A 17,487-nucleotide genomic window follows, 5' to 3' on the forward strand; every position below is an offset into this window, starting at 1 on the left:
GGCCCAAAGGCTGTCACCGCTGCTTTTTCTCGAAATGCCCGCCCGGGTCCTGTCTGGGGCTCCCGCCTACGCGCTCATCACGTGCACAGCCCAAACTTTTCAGAGCCGGCCTGAGGCCTGCGGGCCCGGGCGCCAGGGTGTTTTTTAGGGTTTTCTTTCTTTCTTATTTCCCTTCTTCTTCTGCACAGTTGATGATTTTCTGCAGAAAAACAACGGCGAAAAAGAACCTATTTCATTTCCAGTTCCCATCACCGCGATTTCCACATGGATGTGACGTGACCCCAGCTTCCGAAATGCCCAGGTGACTCACGCGGGGACACCCCGGGGCGGGGCGAGGGAGTTTCTCCGGGCGCCTGCAGGGACCGGGCGGGGCGGGGCAGCGGGGCGGGGCAGGGAAAGGGAGCGGGGCGGGGCCCGGAGGCCCGGTCGGGCGGAGGCCGCGCGCGCCCCTCGCCCCCTGCGCCCTCTGGCGGCCGGCTGGATGCAATTCGCAGCCCGACCCAGAGAGTCACGTGACTTTGGAAAGTCCCGTGGAAATCCCCTTGCCTCCAACCCTCATACAACTGAAACGGGGGAAAGCAGACTGCGCAGTCTGCAGTCTTCGTGGCGGGCCAAGCGAGCTTGGAGCCCGCGGGGGCGGAGCGGTGAGAGCGGCCGCCAAGAGAGATCACACCCCCGGCCGACCCTGCCAGCGAGCGAGTCCGACCCCGGGCGTCCATGGAGCGTCGCCTCCGCCAGGTCCCGGCCCCGACCCCTGCCTGCGGCGCGCTCCTGCCTTGACCGGGACTTGGGACTTTGCGAAAGGATCGCGGGGCCCGGAGAGGTAACCGCCGCGCCTCCCGGAGAGGTAACCACCGCGCCTCCCCGTGCCGTCTGCCTCGGGCTCACAGCAGCCAAGGGCTGCGGGTGCATGTTGGGCAGCGACCCCAGGGCTGGCACCGTCTACCTGGCGTTGGTTTTGCAGAGCTCCTGGACTGGGAGTTTGTTGGACGTTTGTTTCTGTCTGGGTTTTGAAGTGCTGGGAGTTGAGGTCACCGCTGCAGAGGTTGGAGTGACAGCCCTGGATACCTCCAGCCAGCTGTTCCTTTCAGATAATGCACGGAACTTAAGCTGCAGCTGACTGGTGAAGAGGCGTCCCTTGGGCCCTCCGATCGGTTGGTCGTTGGCGCTTTGCTCCTTTCGTGTCTTTTTTGGAGCCAAGCGTTGCATGCTCATGGCCACGTAGACCTTGCAGAAGCGCTGCGGCTTTTTCCCAAATTGTGCAGGACCAGCCCGACTGGGCGTAGGGTACCGCAGTGGCCGCCAGCCCGACGGAGGTGGGGGGCTTCAGTCCCAGAGACAGCCTTCCAGACGCTCAGGGGTCCTTGCAGGGGGCTGGGGTCCTGGCGCGGGGTCCAGCTTTTCCAGTAGCAGCAGTGTAAGAGAAGTATGCATGTAGACGTGGGTCGCTGGCCCCTGCTCCAGCCCCTACCCCACGGTTAGACTGTCTTTGTCAGCCAGAGTCGTCCCACATCCTGCCACCTGGCCTCTCAGGAAAGCAGTGGCATTAAGTAAGGAAGGAGCTTAACTCTTTTTGAGCCCGCTTTGTTTTCAGTTCTCCTCGCCTCAGATCTTCTTGCCTTGGAAAGCCAGTCTGGTCAAGTGTCTCAGGGCAGCATTTTGGCAGAACCATTGTTAATTAAAGGGGATTCTGAACCCGCAACCTTAATGTACCAGATTATTGAGCAGCCAATGAATACCTCATTCTCATTGTTTAAGGTGCTGCTTTGATTTTTTTTTCAATTCTTTGTACTATTTTTGATTTTTTGGAGAGACATATCCGCAAATTTGGATGAGGTATTTGTTGATAAATAATTCATCAATTTCCACAGTGCAGACAAAAATGTCTGCCCAGAGTGGAAAAATAAAACAAGGGGGAGAAGAGTTTGAGTAATGGAGAAGTTCTGTGGAATCCTAGTGACAAAAGTTAAGAAATTACCTTTAAATAAGACAGTGAGGTAACAAATGTTAAAAAAAAAAAAAAGTTAAGGGTAATATTGCATTGTTTGCCACTTTATAATGTATCTGAAACATTTGTTCTTTAATCTTAAGCGTAGAGAGGTCCAAGAACTGGAAATTTGGATAGTGGGTTTTGATTTCTAAGGAGGCAGTTTTACAGGCTGTGCAAGGCTAACCCTACCAATGAGATCACACTGGCGTATCCAATATTGACATTTGCATGTCTTGCCTATGGTTTACAGCTCTCACTATTTTAGATCTTTGGTGAAAAATCTGTAGATTCAGAAGAGAAAAATAAAAGAGTCAGACAAGCAAAAAGAGATAACACCTCGTTTGTTTAAAATCTTCCTACTGCCCATCTCTTTCCATCTGATTGTGGTAGGCACTGTAGCCACAGGTTTGGTGTTGTGGGATGCAAGGGGAAGGTATTGAAAGACGTGGCTCCTAGGCAAAACTTTGCCCCTGAATGGCTGTGGGATTTGAGCAGTACCTGTAACTCCATTGCCTTAGCTGCAGACTAAGGTGGTAGTGTAATTTCAGGGAAGGGAATAAGGTCATCTTTGACTTTTAGTCCTATCATCAAGCATGGTGATTGGCCTTCAGTAGGTGGTCAGGTAGTGCTTGTTGGGTGGATGGGTGGATGGATGGATGGATGGATGGATGGATGGATGGATGGATGGATGGACGGACAGACGGACGGATGGATAGATGATATTGTGAAAGAGACTTTTGCTGTGCCACAAAGGAAAGGTATATGTGTTATTTTTATCCTGCTATGATTTTGCCCAATTCCGCCTGTAGAGGACGTCTGACATCAAAAGAGAGCACCATCTGATCCAGAGAATGACCCCCCCCATGCCTTTCCCAGCAATCAGATTAAGAATCCCAATCTAAAACTATCACCAGAAAACTCCTCAGGAGAAACCATGGGTCATCTAGTCCAACCCCTCTCCTTTGAGTGGGCCACAAGAATTTAGACCACCTTATCAATGGTGTTAAGAGAGTCTAGACCCACACAGAAGTAGCTACCCTAAAATCTAGGTTTCTTCTCCTCCCTCTTCCATAGGTTTAACATTTTTATTAACTCGAGAGTTGCCCTGGCAAATAAGATGTTGCAGGAATGGAATTAACAATCACTGTGAAATTTCCTAAGGAATGTCTTTGTGCTCTGAAAACGTCTTCATCTTCTTGGAAATTAGGAAGTGTGGCCAGACACCCTACTAAAGGCTAGTGAATCAGAGCTGGCTTTTTACAGTGTTCCACACTGGAGAGATCCCACATCATGTTAATTTGCATCATCCTGCACTGTTGGCATGGGTTGTAGATGCTGGTCTTTGCCGCCTTTCCTCCTTCATTTGCCAGAGTGGCCTCCTGGTGGAAACTTCTTTCCTTGTCTGCTTCTAGACTTTCATTCCTTCTACTAGTTGATTATGCTTAAAGATTTCAGGGTGAAAAGCCAGGCAGACTTGCCTCTGTGTTGGTACCTGGAGGGTGATGATAAAATTTCATTGGCAGTTGAGTTAAAATGATTGAGCTCCAATATCTGTTCTTAGAAGTATAGAATTTATTGTTCTATTATTATTTTGTGGTTTTTCAGTTTTTGTTTTCGTAGAGACCTAGGTCTCACCATGTTGCCCAGGCTAGTCTCAAACTCCTGAGCTCAAGTGATCCTCCTACCTCAACCTTCCAAAGTGCCAGGATTAAAGGCATGAGCCACCATGCCTAGCCTATTGTTAGTCTGTTTCTTATTCTGATATGAAGTCCGGTGGGGAGATTCTGAAGGAATGCTGACTGCTCTTAAAATTGCAAAGCATTTTGCTGGAAATGGACTTTTTTACTGATTAGAAAACATTCGGTTTTAACTCTTTATAAACATCAGAATAAACTTTATGAATAAACACTTTATAAATACTTCTCTTTGGGGCTAAAGAGGAAACACCAACCAGCAGCCTAAGTGACAGCATAAAATTGCAAGATTTTTCATCAAGTATTTTACTGTCCTTCCAGCATAGGGAGGGAGTGATAACTCAAGAGTTTGCCCAAGAGCGGGATTGCTTGGTGGTGGTCTGAGGGGAGGAGCTACAGACTTGTCAGGGCTACTTTGAGCCCTTAACTGGCATCCGGTACTCCCCAAATCCAGCGCTGTTCAGGGTGGCCTCAGAATGAAACGGGAGCTTAAGATGGTTTTGAGGAGCAGTACCTGTTGCTGACAGACAGGGTTGGCTCCCTGACAAACATTACTGAAAACACGGGTTATTCCCCTCCTCCTCAGTACCCACTCTCTGCCTTCCTTCTCTTGTTTAGGCTAATCTTTTAAAGTGATGTAACTTAAAACAGTCCAGTGTGAGTTAATCTCTGGGGCCAGCTAGTATCCCGGGAGTAGAGGTGCTAAGATCTTTTGCCTACAGATCAGGGTAATGACAAGATCAAACACTGGGGTTTCCTGCAGGCAGCTATAGAGGAGTCGTATTAAAGTCAGGCTAATGGAATGACTTTTTTTTTCCTTTCCTTTTCAGGTGTTGGAGAGCACAATGGCTGAACAAGTCCTTCCTCAGGCTTTGTATTTGAGCAATATGCGGAAAGCTGTGAAGATACGGGAGAGAACTCCACAAGACATTTTTAAACCTACTAATGGGATCATTCATCATTTTAAAACCATGCACCGATACACACTGGAAATGTTCAGAACTTGCCAGTTTTGTCCTCAGTTTCGGGAGATCATCCACAAAGCCCTCATCGACAGAAACATCCAGGCTACCCTGGAAAGCCAGAAGAAACTCAACTGGTGTCGAGAAGTCAGGAAGCTTGTGGCGCTGAAAACCAACGGTAAGACTTGTTCTGTTGTGTTTCTTTTTTGCCTGGGTGATAGCTCCGGCCTGCTGGGTCCCCATTCATGAAGCTTTAATAGCACAAGCCCAAACTCAAATCAGTCTTGAGATTTAGTATTGAGACCTTAGTATAGAATCTCTATTTGGGGCATGTGATAATAGCAGACTTGTTTTGTGAATCTATTTATTAAGGATATTTTCTGATTGTGTATATTGCAGAGCACACTGAGGCTTGGAGAATGCATTTGTAGACACCATACCCCGATTAGGTGATTTGTTTTTAATTCTTGCAAATGTTTAATCATCTGTAAAATACCCTTCTCTGGCCTGTAATGGAAATGTTAAAAGCCCTTAAGTTCAAAAGGAAAGCATGGTGTGAAAACTGGTAGTACATTTGTTTCCCACTGTCATTAGAAAATGCTTGTGATGTTCTTACACTTCTTGAATTGGTAGCATTTTATGGGTTAACCAGTGAATGGCTGTTGAAGACATGAAGAACTTCTTTTGTCTCCTCCTCCTCTCTGACCTAGGTTCTATTGCCTATGCCCTGCAAAGTGAAATAGACAGATAGCTGAGATTTTTAGCATGAATTTTAGACTTCACCTTCATTATTTTTAGGGGTTCTTAGTCACTGAATTCCTTCCTGTCTGTGCTGTTCTGCCAATGGCCTTTACCACTAGTAGCTATTTCCTATTCCAAGCTTTACTGTTTTGTGTTTTAATCATTTCCCTTGGGTAAGAATTTGTGCATCAACAGGAATGTCAAAGCATACTGTTTCATGCAGGCACAAAATTCTACTCTATGGATGTGCATAATTATGACAATAAGCAAGTAGACTGTACAAGATCAATTAAATGCTCATAGTCTACATAAGAGCAGGAATCTCAGGTCCTTATATCTGTGACAGTCCCAAACCATCCTAATGGAAATAATATGTCCAAGGGCAGAAAATCCTTGTTGACAATGATTACGATAAGAACACTAACTTAATTAACTTCATTGGCACATTAACTTTGGCTTTTTTTGACTTGGGTAACTTAGAGTGATTGGTGGACATGGGTTTTTAAATTTTGATTCTGGGGGCTCTTGTACATTACCCCAACATCTTGCCTAGATTTATGAAACACTGATTCTTAGAAACATAGATAGAAAGAAAACTGGGGATAGCTACTGTCTGCATTGTTCTTGGCATTAAATTAAGTGATACATAGAGGTAGGTAATTATGTGAAGTCATCATCACAGGGTTTATGTGCCTGACAATTTGTGGTTTTAATCCTCTCCCATTTGTTACCAAAAAGAGATGGAGTCAACTTTGGGGGAGTTGGAAACAAAGATTCTGCTGAATTAAAAATGTGGTAGAAAGGGGAAAACCTTATTAAGAGAATTAACTGACTTTTTGCTTTATTTCCTTAAGAAAGGAAATGCTCTATTTCCACTAGAAAAAAAAAGGAATATAAATAGGAAACACTTATTTTGCAAACATGTCATTTAAATCAACAAGGAGCCACACTACAAATAAAACTACAAAAGCAGGTGCATTTTTGTAACATTTTCTGGGAAATCATTTTTAGACTCAGAATCCTTTTGTTTCTTCACTTTCAAGAAAACTCCTTAAGATTCTAAAAAAGGAAGAAAAGATATTTAGGGAGGGAGGAAAACAAATGACTTTTTCTTTGATTTTGATTAGCACCTTTTAAAAAAAAATTAATCCTTCCTCTGATAGGAGGGTTCTTCAAAGGCAATATCTGTTTGGGGAGGGGGTGATTCACAAGTTTGCATTTGAGGATATGAGACTGTGGTGAATGAGGAAGGGAGTAGGTGGCATAAAATTGAAACTTCATGTGAAAAATTCCAGCGTCTATTGGCTGGAGCGATTTCACTTGTATAATGAGTAGCCCTATTCCAGCTCACCCTGACCACACCCACTTGGAAAGTCCAGGGTGCACTTCACAGTTTAAATGTCTACACACCAGAACAAAAAGTACAATAGCTGTTGCTCAATTGCTAGTCAAATAACTTAGCACTGGGGAATTCCAGATGTTACTTAGGGAATTTTATACTGGTGCATCTCAATAAAGAACTGAAAGTAAGCACAAGAAGAAAAAAAGCCTTATCTTTGCTCTAGATTTTGCAAAGGGGAAATTTCAACAGAATGCAATCATTGCTACACGTCTGCCAAGACACAAGGCTTGGGCGATCTTTTTGTTCATTTGTTTGAATACTTAGCTAGTTTTTCTAAATGTATAAATTGAAGGAATACTGGCTGTGGATATATATTTGAGGGTTTTTGGTTTCTTTACAGTTTGACTATAATTACAATTTGATAAAATTTCAAATAGCTTTATTGCCCTACTTATAGACTAATGTAAGAAACAATTTAACTTTTCTTTATAAAAATTGTTTTGCACTTGCCAAAGGAGATTAAGGAGTTAACTTTTTTTGTTTTAAACATTCCCCCAAAATATTTATTGTTTGGGGGTTGAAAAAAAATGCAGCCCATTGAACTGTGAGTTTTAAACTGGAAAGGTCACAAATTAATGGCATACAATTAAACCTGTTTTTTTGTTTTTTTTTTTTCCTTCTCAAAATGTCAGCCCTAAACACTGAATTATTTTCAAATTTAGACACCCAGGTGCTTTTTAACTTTTGTACTTCACAGTTACTAACAAGCAGGTTTGCATAAGGCATTTTAGAGAGCCGGACTAGCAGGCCATAGGTAATTCAGTGTTGTCAACACGACTTTACACACCAGGAGAGGAAACTCCCAGAGCCCAAAGGCTAAAGTGGAATGGTCAAGTCATTTGCCATTGAGTCACAGCCAGACCATCCCTGTCTAGCAAGCCATGCCTGCTTCCTGGTTTGTGCATGTTGCCCTGTGTGCTCTTCCTTAGAACTAGAGAGCAGCAATGCCAGTGCCTTCACCAGCAAATCAAGGGCTGGTAGGAAGGGACAGGGCTTCAGAGACCATCACTCACTGCCCTCATTTCACAAAGAGGAAAAATGCCCGGAGAACTTAAGGAATTTCCCCCAGGTCACCTAAACTAGTTAGGAGCAGAGTTAAGCTAGAACCAAGGTCCCCTGGCTCCTTTGCAGTTGGTGTCATTCATTAAAAAGAAGAATGGAAAGAACTCGTTTTTTCCTTAAAGCTGTCATCATCTTGTGAAGTATCAGTTTGCCCTTGACTAGGAAATTAAACCAAATTAAACCATTCAGTCCCCTAGAATAGCAGTAGGGCTGGTTTATTCTGAAAACCTTTGCTGGGCCTTACATGCAGATAACTTGACTTTCCTTCTCTTCTCCTCCTTTCTGTCCTCAGGTGATGGCAATTGCCTCATGCACGCCACTTCTCAGTACATGTGGGGCGTTCAGGACACAGACTTGGTACTGAGGAAGGCGCTGTTCAGCACGCTCAAGGAAACAGACACACGCAACTTTAAATTCCGCTGGCAACTGGAGTCTCTCAAATCTCAGGAATTTGTTGAAACGGGGCTTTGCTATGATACTCGGGTATGTCTTTCCCCCTGATTATCTACTAACAGAGTGCCATGGTGGGCACAGGGTACCCCTGGGCGAGTCCCTGCCCTCTGGTAGCATCTGATGGACTAGGTCACATGAATTTGGCTAAGCGAAGCATACTCAATGGAAAACACCAGAAACCTCCAGTGGGACTCACCCAAGGCTTTTGCCCTGCTTTTGGTTAGCAGATTCCCAGCTGTAGATCTGTTCGTGTAGCAGCGAGTCTTTTGATCATGGCCTTTTCCACTGGTGTTTTGTTGTTTTTCGGTTTGATTGCCCTTAGCTTTGCTGAGCCAGCCAGTAAGATTAAGACACGTGCCTCACCATCCTCAGTCACAAGTTTGGAATTTTTGTGAACATTTGGATAAGGGGCTGCAATATGATACCTCATCAGGGATTTTTTTTGAAAGCAGGTGCTGTCCCCGTCCTCCCCAACTTTTGAGTTTGCCTTGTAGTGGAAAAAAGTAAAGGAAGAAAACCGAAATGGGGAAAAAAGGGTGATCATTTGAATCATGGTTTCATGAAAGGGGAAAAATAAGCTGAGTTATATAAATGAATAATTGTAGAGTGATGTCAGAATGACTTTTTAGTACAGGGAGTACAGGGTACATTCAAGCTTTTTTTTCACCCCCCTCCTCTTAGAACTGGAATGATGAATGGGACAACCTTATCAAAATGGCTTCCACAGACACACCCATGGCCCGAAGTGGACTTCAGTACAACTCACTGGAAGAAATACACATATTTGTCCTTTGCAACATCCTCAGAAGGCCAATCATTGTCATTTCAGGTGAGATGCCTGCAGATCACGGATCTGTACTTAAATTCTTTCAGCCTTATGCCTTGGCTCTTGGAGAAAACCACACTGCCAAAGTTCAGGTAACAGAGTTCAATGAAATTTGATGAAAGTCACCTAAGGGCCTCATTTTTCTCTTTCTTTGAACAGACAAAATGCTAAGAAGTTTGGAATCAGGTTCCAATTTCGCCCCTTTGAAAGTGGGTGGAATTTACTTGCCTCTCCATTGGCCTGCCCAGGAATGCTACAGATACCCCATTGTTCTCGGCTATGACAGCCATCATTTTGTACCCTTGGTGACCCTGAAGGACAGTGGGCCTGGTGAGAAAACTGTATTAATTCACATTTATAACTAGACACTGAAACATCAGGGCTTTCTTTTTGCTTCTTCTTGAAACAGTCTTATTTAAGTATATTATTTTTATTTAAATATATTGTTCTGTGACTTGCTTGGTTAGTAAGAGTAATGCAGTAGCAGTAATCATAATACCCTCATATCTTTTTGAATATGACTTGGAAAGTACTTTCATACATGGTAAATTAAGGCGCACAGTGCCCTTAATACAGTGCCTGGTATGGAGCAAGTAAATACCTGTCAGGTTAGCTTTTTTATTTCTTTTTGAGACAGGGTTTCCCCCTGTTGTCCAGGCTGGAGTGCAGTGGCACAATCATGGCTCATTGCAGCCTCAACCCCCTGGGCTCAAGCAGTCTCCTGCTTTGGCCTCTCAAAGTTACAGGCATGAGCCACCATGCCTGGCCTGTTAGCTGTTATTTTAATAGCTTCATGTGGAATAAGCACTGTGCTTTGGATATATTATTTTATTGCATTTTTATCCTTTTAGCATTCTTGTGAGATGTAGGCCTTGGTAGCCTTATTTTACAGATTAGACAGTTAAAGCTCAGAAAGGTCAACTAACCTGCCTAATGCCACACAGCTTGATAGTGACAAAGCCAGGATTCAAACTCAGGTCAGTCTGATTCTAGAGCCTGGGACTTTAACCAATAAGATCCACCACCTCCAGGCTGGTTAATATTATGTGAGTTTCCTGGAAACAGTGCATTTTTATATTAGATTGTAGCACATTTTGTTTTCCCATTTGGGTTTAACTGTGGCTGAGAATACTTTCCTATTCTGTAAATTATATCTTTTATACATTTTCAAAATGAGATCTACTTACCTATGGACTTGTTTAGTAGAATACTGTTTTACTTATGTGTAATTTTTTTTCCTCAGAAATCCGAGCTGTTCCACTTGTTAACAGAGACCGAGGAAGATTTGAAGACTTAAAAGTTCACTTTTTGACAGATCCTGAAAATGAGATGAAGGAGAAGCTCTTAAAAGAGTACTTAATGGTGATAGAAATCCCCGTCCAAGGCTGGGACCATGGCACAACTCATCTCATCAATGCTGCAAAGTAAGCAGTTTATGTTCTGCTCTCTCCTGTGTCATCTGTAACTGTCTTTAACCTCAGCCACCTGAGTTGCTGCCACCCTGAAGCTCAATAGTAGAGTGATTTGCGGCCAGTTTCTGCCAATGGGAAACAAATTCAGAGTCTTGTGTGTGGTTAGAGAGGATTATGTAAGGCAGTACTAACTTGGGTTTCAAATCAAAACAAGTCATTTATCCATAATGATTTTCCTGGATATCTGGATCCCAAAAGTCAGAATTGCAGAATTATGGGTTTTCAAAGTGCATTTACATCAAGGATAGTTGTTGTTTCTTGTTTTTGTATTTTAATTGCTCTGGTACATTTTAAAAAGACTAGTGAAAACACTTGGAAACAAAAGCCTTTCTCTCTTGGCTTCTTGGTAAGAACAGGCACATCAGACATAGATGGGGCTGTAGAATTGTTTATGTTGCAGCTCATGATTCTGCCACACGGAAATGGGAGGAAAGCCCCAGAATACCCTTTGTGCAGGTATCCGGTCTTTAAACATTGGCTTTATGTTAAAGAGATGCCTGTTTCTGAGCACTTGAAATGCACAAGAGATGACAAGGAGGCCATAAGAGAATCTGTCTCTCAATGTGGAGATTAGCAAATTACAGAGTCAACAGTAAATAGACAAGTGCCTTTGAGTGTGTCTGCGTCTTAGTTACTCATGGCTGCTAATGCTGGTGGAGACCAGACACAAGTTTAAAGTTAGTAACAGCAAAATACCCAACCTGAGGTTCCAAAGTAGTTTGTACTATAAAGTAGACTAGTCCCAAACGAATGGCCTGAGTAATATTTTACTCAGAATTTGATCTCTGAGAAATTGGAAAGTCAACTGATTTTTTTTAGCCCTTGTTTTAGAACTATCTGTAATTTTTGGCTGGACCAAGATTGATTAAATGAAACTGTGATTTTAAAAATAAGGAAGTCTTAGCAAACTAACTGACATCATTCTTGACTCGAACATGTTGGGAAATGTGTCAGATCATGTTGCGTGAAAAGTGTGAGCCCTTCATCACAGGCCTGCATTTCGGTAAATGGTTCTACAATTCTTGCTATAATCCACATTCTAAAACTTTGTTCTATGGGCTAATGATGTAAAATCTTGTGTGTGATTTTGTGTAGTCTCATACATATTTTTTCCTTTTGGTCTTCAGGTTGGATGAAGCTAACTTACCAAAAGAAATCAATCTGGTAGATGATTATTTTGAACTTGTTCAGCATGAGTACAAGAAATGGCAGGAAAACAGCGAGCAGGGGAGGAGAGAGGGGCATGCCCAGAATCCCATGGAACCTTCCCTGCCCCAGCTTTCTCTCATGGATGTAAAATGTGAAACGCCCAACTGCCCCTTCTTCATGTCCGTGAACACCCAGCCTTTATGCCATGAGTGCTCAGAGAGGCGGCAAAAGAATCAAAACAAACTCCCAAAGCTGAACTCCAAGCCAGGCCTTGAGGGGCTCCCTGGCATGGCGCTCGGGGCCTCTCGGGGAGAAGCCTATGAGCCCTTGGCGTGGAACCCCGAGGAGCCCGCTGGGGGGCCTCATTCGGCCCCACCAACAGCACCCAGCCCTTTTCTGTTCAGTGAGACCACTGCCATGAAGTGCAGGAGCCCTGGCTGCCCCTTCACACTGAATGTGCAGCACAACGGATTTTGTGAACGTTGCCACAACGCCCGGCAACTTCACGCCAGCCACGCCCCAGACCACACAAGGCACTTGGATCCCGGGAAGTGCCAAGCCTGCCTCCAGGATGTCACCAGGACATTTAATGGGATCTGCAGTACTTGTTTCAAAAGGACTACAGCAGAGGCCTCCTCCAGCCTCAGCACCAGCCTCCCTCCCTCCTGTCACCAGCGTTCCAAGTCAGATCCCTCGCAGCTCGTCCGGAGCCCCTCCCCGCATTCTTGCCACAGAGCTGGAAACGACGCCCCCGCTGGCTGCCTGTCTCAAGCTGCACGGACTCCGGGGGACAGGACGGGGACCAGCAAGTGCAGAAAAGCCGGCTGCGTGTATTTTGGGACTCCAGAAAACAAGGGCTTTTGCACACTGTGTTTCATCGAGTACAGAGAAAACAAACGTGAGTGAAATGGTTGACTTCCTAACACAGCAGCTACTGTCCAGAAGGGGTTTTGTTCCTGACCTTTAAGAAAAAAAGCCTGTGTGGGCAGTCAGGCAGAATGGTCAGGACCTACCGTGCTTTTCTACCGGCTTGTGCAGGGGACAGTCACGGCGGCCCTGCCAGCCGCCCTTGGAGGCAAAAGGCACTGCGTGATTACGGCAGCTCCTAATATCACATTCCAAAAACCAGTATGCCCTGTAGACAGAGCTCATGGGATTTGCTTTTACTAGACCATTCAGGTCTGGCATATCCAAGAGAGTCTAAGTTTAAACTAGACTTATTTTGCAACTTAGATATAATAGAACAATCTTAAAATCTGAAGAGTAGTAACTGAAAAGACGGAAGTCTCTATTGACACTGTAAGGAAACAGATGTGGTTTTGAGAAGGGTGACCAGGTAATGCCTGCTCTTTGCCTGTTCCTGTGACCAATCAGTGCTTCAAGTTCAAAATGAGAGATTGGTAAAGCCAAAGATGTTTCCATAATAGGGATGTTATTTCTTTTGCTGAGTTTATATACTTAAATATATACACATATATATTTCTATACATTTAAGGCTGGCCTAATCTGTATTTGGAACCCATTTATTTCTCTAATGTCAGCATCTCTGTATCTGTGGGGTGACCCCTATGTGGTACTAACTAGCATCCATTCTCATGTAGATTTTGCCGCTGCCTCAGGGAAAGTCAGTCCCACAGCCTCCAGGTTCCAGAACACCATTCCGTGCCTGGGGAGGGAATGTGGCACCCTTGGAAGCACCATGTTTGAAGGATACTGCCAGAAGTGTTTCATTGAAGCTCAGAATCAGAGATTTCATGAGGCCAAAAGGACAGAAGAGCAACTGGTGAGACATTTTGAGGAGCTTTCCCTCCCTCCCGTGTGTCCGATGCTTTTTGCTGGAGCATTTTCTTCCGACAATGACAAGCAGGCTTTCCTCTCTGCCAGGTTCTGTCTCCTCATGATAAAGGATTAATTCAGAACCTGAAGGGGAATGTCCATGTCACTGTGGCTCCCCAGGTCCGAAATGCTACCTCCGATTTTCATGCTCCAAGTATACTTTCAAATTTATTTTAAAAACAAAGAAACACAGCCATTGCATAAAACTTCTTCAAGCCTCCAAAAAGCCAGATGGTGATCAGAGGCTTCTTTGATTTGTAAGAGAAGCACAGACATCTAAAAAGCAGCCCTTCTTAAATAATCCTTTATCGTAAGGAGCGAACAGACAGAGCTTCCCAGGGGCCTCCCTCCGCACATCAGAAAAGCCAGCTTTGACAGATAGGTGTGTCGCCTGTTGTTCACAGAATGGTAGGGAAGCTATCTAAGAACAGTGGTTTTTGGTCCCAACAGAAGAGAGCCAGGGAAAGTTTGCAGGCCAACTTAGGCTTGGCGGTTTTCCTCAGCCTCCCTGGGGGCCAAGTCAGCTTTCCTTGAGGTTGGAAAGAAACATCCTTCGAGAGCTCTGGCTCATAGACTGCAGTGCTCCCCTGTTCCCTTGCTCAGGCAGGTAAAGCTCTTTGTAGACTCCACACTATCCAGTGAGATTTCATTGTGCTCTCCCTAAGAAATGTCAGCAATAGTTTCCTGAATTTTTAATGATCTGCCTGTTCTTTCCACTCAGAGATCGAGCCAGCGCAGAGATGTGCCTCGAACCACTCAAAGCACCTCAAGGCCCAAGTGCGCCCGGGCCTCCTGCAAGAACATCCTGGCCTGCCGCAGCGAAGAGCTCTGCATGGAGTGCCAGCATCCCAACCAGAGGATGGGCCCCGGGGCCCACCGGGGTGAGCCTGCCCCTGAAGACCCCCCCAAGCAGCGCTGCCGGGCCCCCGCCTGTGATCATTTTGGCAATGCCAAGTGCAACGGCTACTGCAACGAGTGCTTTCAGTTCAAGCAGATGTATGGCTAACCCGAAACAGGCGGGTCACCTCCTGCAAGAAGTGGGGCCTCGAGCTGTCAGTCATCATGGTGCTATCCTCTGAACCCTCAGCTGCCACTGCAACAGTGGGCTTAAGGGTGTCTGAGCAGGAGAGGAAAGATAAGCTCTTCGTGGTGCCCACGATGCTCAGGTTTGGTAACCAGGGAGTGTTCCCAGGTGACCTTAGAAAGCAAAGCTTGTAACTGGCAAAGGATGATGTCAGTTTCAGCCCAAGGTTCCTCCTCTCCTACCAAGCAGGAGGCCAGGAACTTCTTTGGACTTGGAAGATGTGCGGGGGACTGGCCGAGTCCCCTGCACCCTGCGCATCGGGACTGCTTCATCGTCTTGGCTGAGAAGGGAGAAGACACAGTCGGGCGGGTTGGAGAAGCCAGAGCCATTCCACCTCCCCTCCCCCAGCATTTCTCAGAGATGTGAAGCCAGATCCTCATGGCAGCGAGGCCCTCTGCAAGAAGCTCAAGGAAGCTCAGGGAAAATGGACGTATTCAGAGAGTGTTTGTAGTTCATGGTTTTTCCCTACCTGCCCAGTTCCTTTCCTGAGGACCCGGCAGAAATGCAGAACCATCCATGGACTGTGTGATTCTGAGGCTGCTGAGACTGAACATGTTCACGTTGACAGAAAAACAAGCTGCTCTTTACAATATGCACCTTTTAAAAAATTAGAATATTTTAGTGGGAAGACATGTAACTCTTTGGGTTATTACTCTCTTAACTTCTAAAGAAGTTAGCTTGAACTGAGGAGTAAAAGTGTGTACATATATAATATACCCTTACATTACGTATGAGGGATTTTTTTTAAATTATATTGAAATGCTGCCCTAGAAGTATAATAGGAAGGCTAAATAATAATAACCTGTTTTCTGGTTGTTGTTGGGGCATGAGCTTGTATATACACTGCTTGCATAAACTCAACCAGCTGCCTTTTTAAAGGGAGTTCTAGTCCTGTTTGTGTAATTCACTTTATTTATTTTATTACAAACTTCAAGATTATTTAAGTGAAGATATTTCTTCGGCTCTGGGGAAAATGCCACAGTGTCCTCTTGAGAGAACATACTTGCTTTGAGTCAGGTTGTGGGCAAGCTCCTGACCACAGGGGATAAATTGGCCTCTTTGATACACTTTGCTTGCCTCCCCAGGAAAGAAGGAATTGCATCCAAGGTATATATATTCATCAAAGTTTCGTGCTTCTCCTTATGAAACTCCAACTATGTAATAAAAAACCATACTTTGTGTTCTGTTAATGACTCTGCATGTCCTACCTCCTTGGAGATGAGATAGGGAAGGAGCAGGGATGAGACTGGGGATGGTCACAGGGAAAGATGTGGACTTCTGTGATGGTTTTATTTTCTGTGTTAACACTGTGTCCTGGGGGGCTGGGAAGTCCCCTGCATCCCATGGTACCCTGGTATTGGGACAGCAAAAGCCAGTAACCATGAGTATGAGGAAATCTTTTTCTGTTGCTGGCTTACAGTTTCTCTGTGTTCTTTGTGGTTGCTGTCATATTTGCTCTAGAAAAAAAAAAAGGAGGGGAAATGCATTTTCCCCAGAGATAAAGGCTGCCATTTTGGGGGTCTGTGCTTATGGCCTGAAAATATTTGTGATCCATAACTCTACACAGCCTTTACTCATATTATTAGGCACACTTTCCCCTTAGAGCTCCCTAAGTTTTTCCCAGACAAATCTTTATAATTTCTTTCCAAAGATATCAAATAAACTTCAGTGTTTTCATCTAATTCTCTTAAAGTTGATATCTTAATATTTTGTGTTTATAATTATGTCCATTCTTAATGTGAAAAAAATGGAATTATTTATACTTATTATAAAAAGTATTTGAAATTTGCACATTTAATTGTCCCTAATAGAAAGCCACCTATTCTTTGTTGGATTTCTTCAAGTTTTTCTAAATAAATGTAACTTTTCACAAGAGTCAACATTAAAAAATAAATTATTTAAGAACAGATTGTGATGTTTTCAATTGATGAATGCTGAAAGAAAAAGAAAGGCTCGGATATTAAGACTATGCTTCGTAAGCAGCTTTATTTTGAGGTGCACCTGAGCAATGCACACATCTCTCATCCATGGTAGCAAGGCAGCTTTTCATATATAATACCTGTATGAGGTCCAGGCCCAGTCCTCAAGCACAAGCCCCCACTTGACAACGAGGACACTTTTCCTCTGATGGGAAGAGGAAGGGGATGCTAGGACCCTGGGGCCCTTTTAAGTTTCCTGCCCTAAACTTTCATAAAGTGAAGAAAGAGAAAACGAGAGAGAGGAGGAGGGAAAGACAGGAAAGAGAGAAATAGGCAGGAAGGAAGGAAGACTGATGTAAGATCTCCTGGGTCACACAAAGCAAAGGAGGTAGCATGGCTGTGCTGGCTGCCAGAACTAAGAAATTAAAAAAATAACACATCCCTCCATGTGCAAGCCTTCATCCCCACCTCCCATGCAGTACAAATGGACTCACAGACGAATGATTCAGCAGGACTGTGCAGCTCCCAGAATCTACTTTTTTAAGCTCCTCAGGTGATTCGGATGATCAGTCAGATTTTAGAATCACACTTTAAAAAATATATTTATAATCTTTTTTTAACTTTCTAACTTTTAAGGTAGAAAACTTTAATTAAAAAGTGACAAGTACTATAAAGAGCCACTCTATAGCCATCCTCCAGTTTCAATAATTACCAGCGTTCTGCTCAATTTGTTTCATCTATCACATCCTCTTTTTTGTTTTTCCTGGACTACTTGAAAGCAAATCCCAGATATTGTGTCTTCATACCCGTAAATATTTCAGTGTGCATCTCTAATTGAATAGAATATGTCCTTTTAACATAACCACCATTATCAGAGCCAGCTAAATTATTTTATTC

General features: G+C 44.2%; 1 protein-coding gene across 3 annotated transcripts; it reads left to right on the top strand.

The window, feature by feature from the left end:
• The first annotated feature begins 556 nt into the window (after positions 1-556).
• On the top strand, positions 557-16,578 carry TNFAIP3 (TNF alpha induced protein 3). Of its 3 annotated transcripts, none has more exons than XM_055265224.2 (9): positions 557-847; positions 4,515-4,824; positions 8,144-8,334; positions 8,986-9,133; positions 9,290-9,460; positions 10,374-10,554; positions 11,730-12,649; positions 13,353-13,534; positions 14,309-16,578. In XM_055265224.2, exons 2-9 carry the CDS (start codon positions 4,530-4,532, stop codon positions 14,591-14,593), a joined length of 2,373 nt encoding a protein of 790 aa, XP_055121199.1. In that variant the 5' UTR covers positions 557-847; positions 4,515-4,529; the 3' UTR covers positions 14,594-16,578. The 3 variants fall into 3 exon arrangements, with proteins under 3 accessions (XP_055121199.1, XP_055121209.1, XP_055121214.1); XM_055265234.2 differs by having other exon boundaries at positions 557-823; XM_055265239.2 differs by lacking the exon at positions 557-847 and adding an exon at positions 4,228-4,412.
• The last annotated feature ends 909 nt before the right edge of the window (positions 16,579-17,487 follow it).

The sequence above is a fragment of the Symphalangus syndactylus genome, chromosome 2 (assembly GCF_028878055.3).
Source record: "Symphalangus syndactylus isolate Jambi chromosome 2, NHGRI_mSymSyn1-v2.1_pri, whole genome shotgun sequence".
NCBI lineage: Eukaryota > Metazoa > Chordata > Mammalia > Primates > Hylobatidae > Symphalangus > Symphalangus syndactylus.

Bases quoted from the DNA above. Each gene is read 5' to 3' on its own strand.
- TNFAIP3 (XM_055265224.2), top strand. From the start codon at position 4,530: ATGGCTGAACAAGTCCTTCCTCAGGCTTTGTATTTGAGCAATATGCGG. The intron at 8,335-8,985 runs GTATGTCTTTCC...CCCTCCTCTTAG, and splicing joins GGCTTTGCTATGATACTCGG to AACTGGAATGATGAATGGGA. The intron at 9,134-9,289 runs GTGAGATGCCTG...TTCTTTGAACAG, and splicing joins GCCAATCATTGTCATTTCAG to ACAAAATGCTAAGAAGTTTG.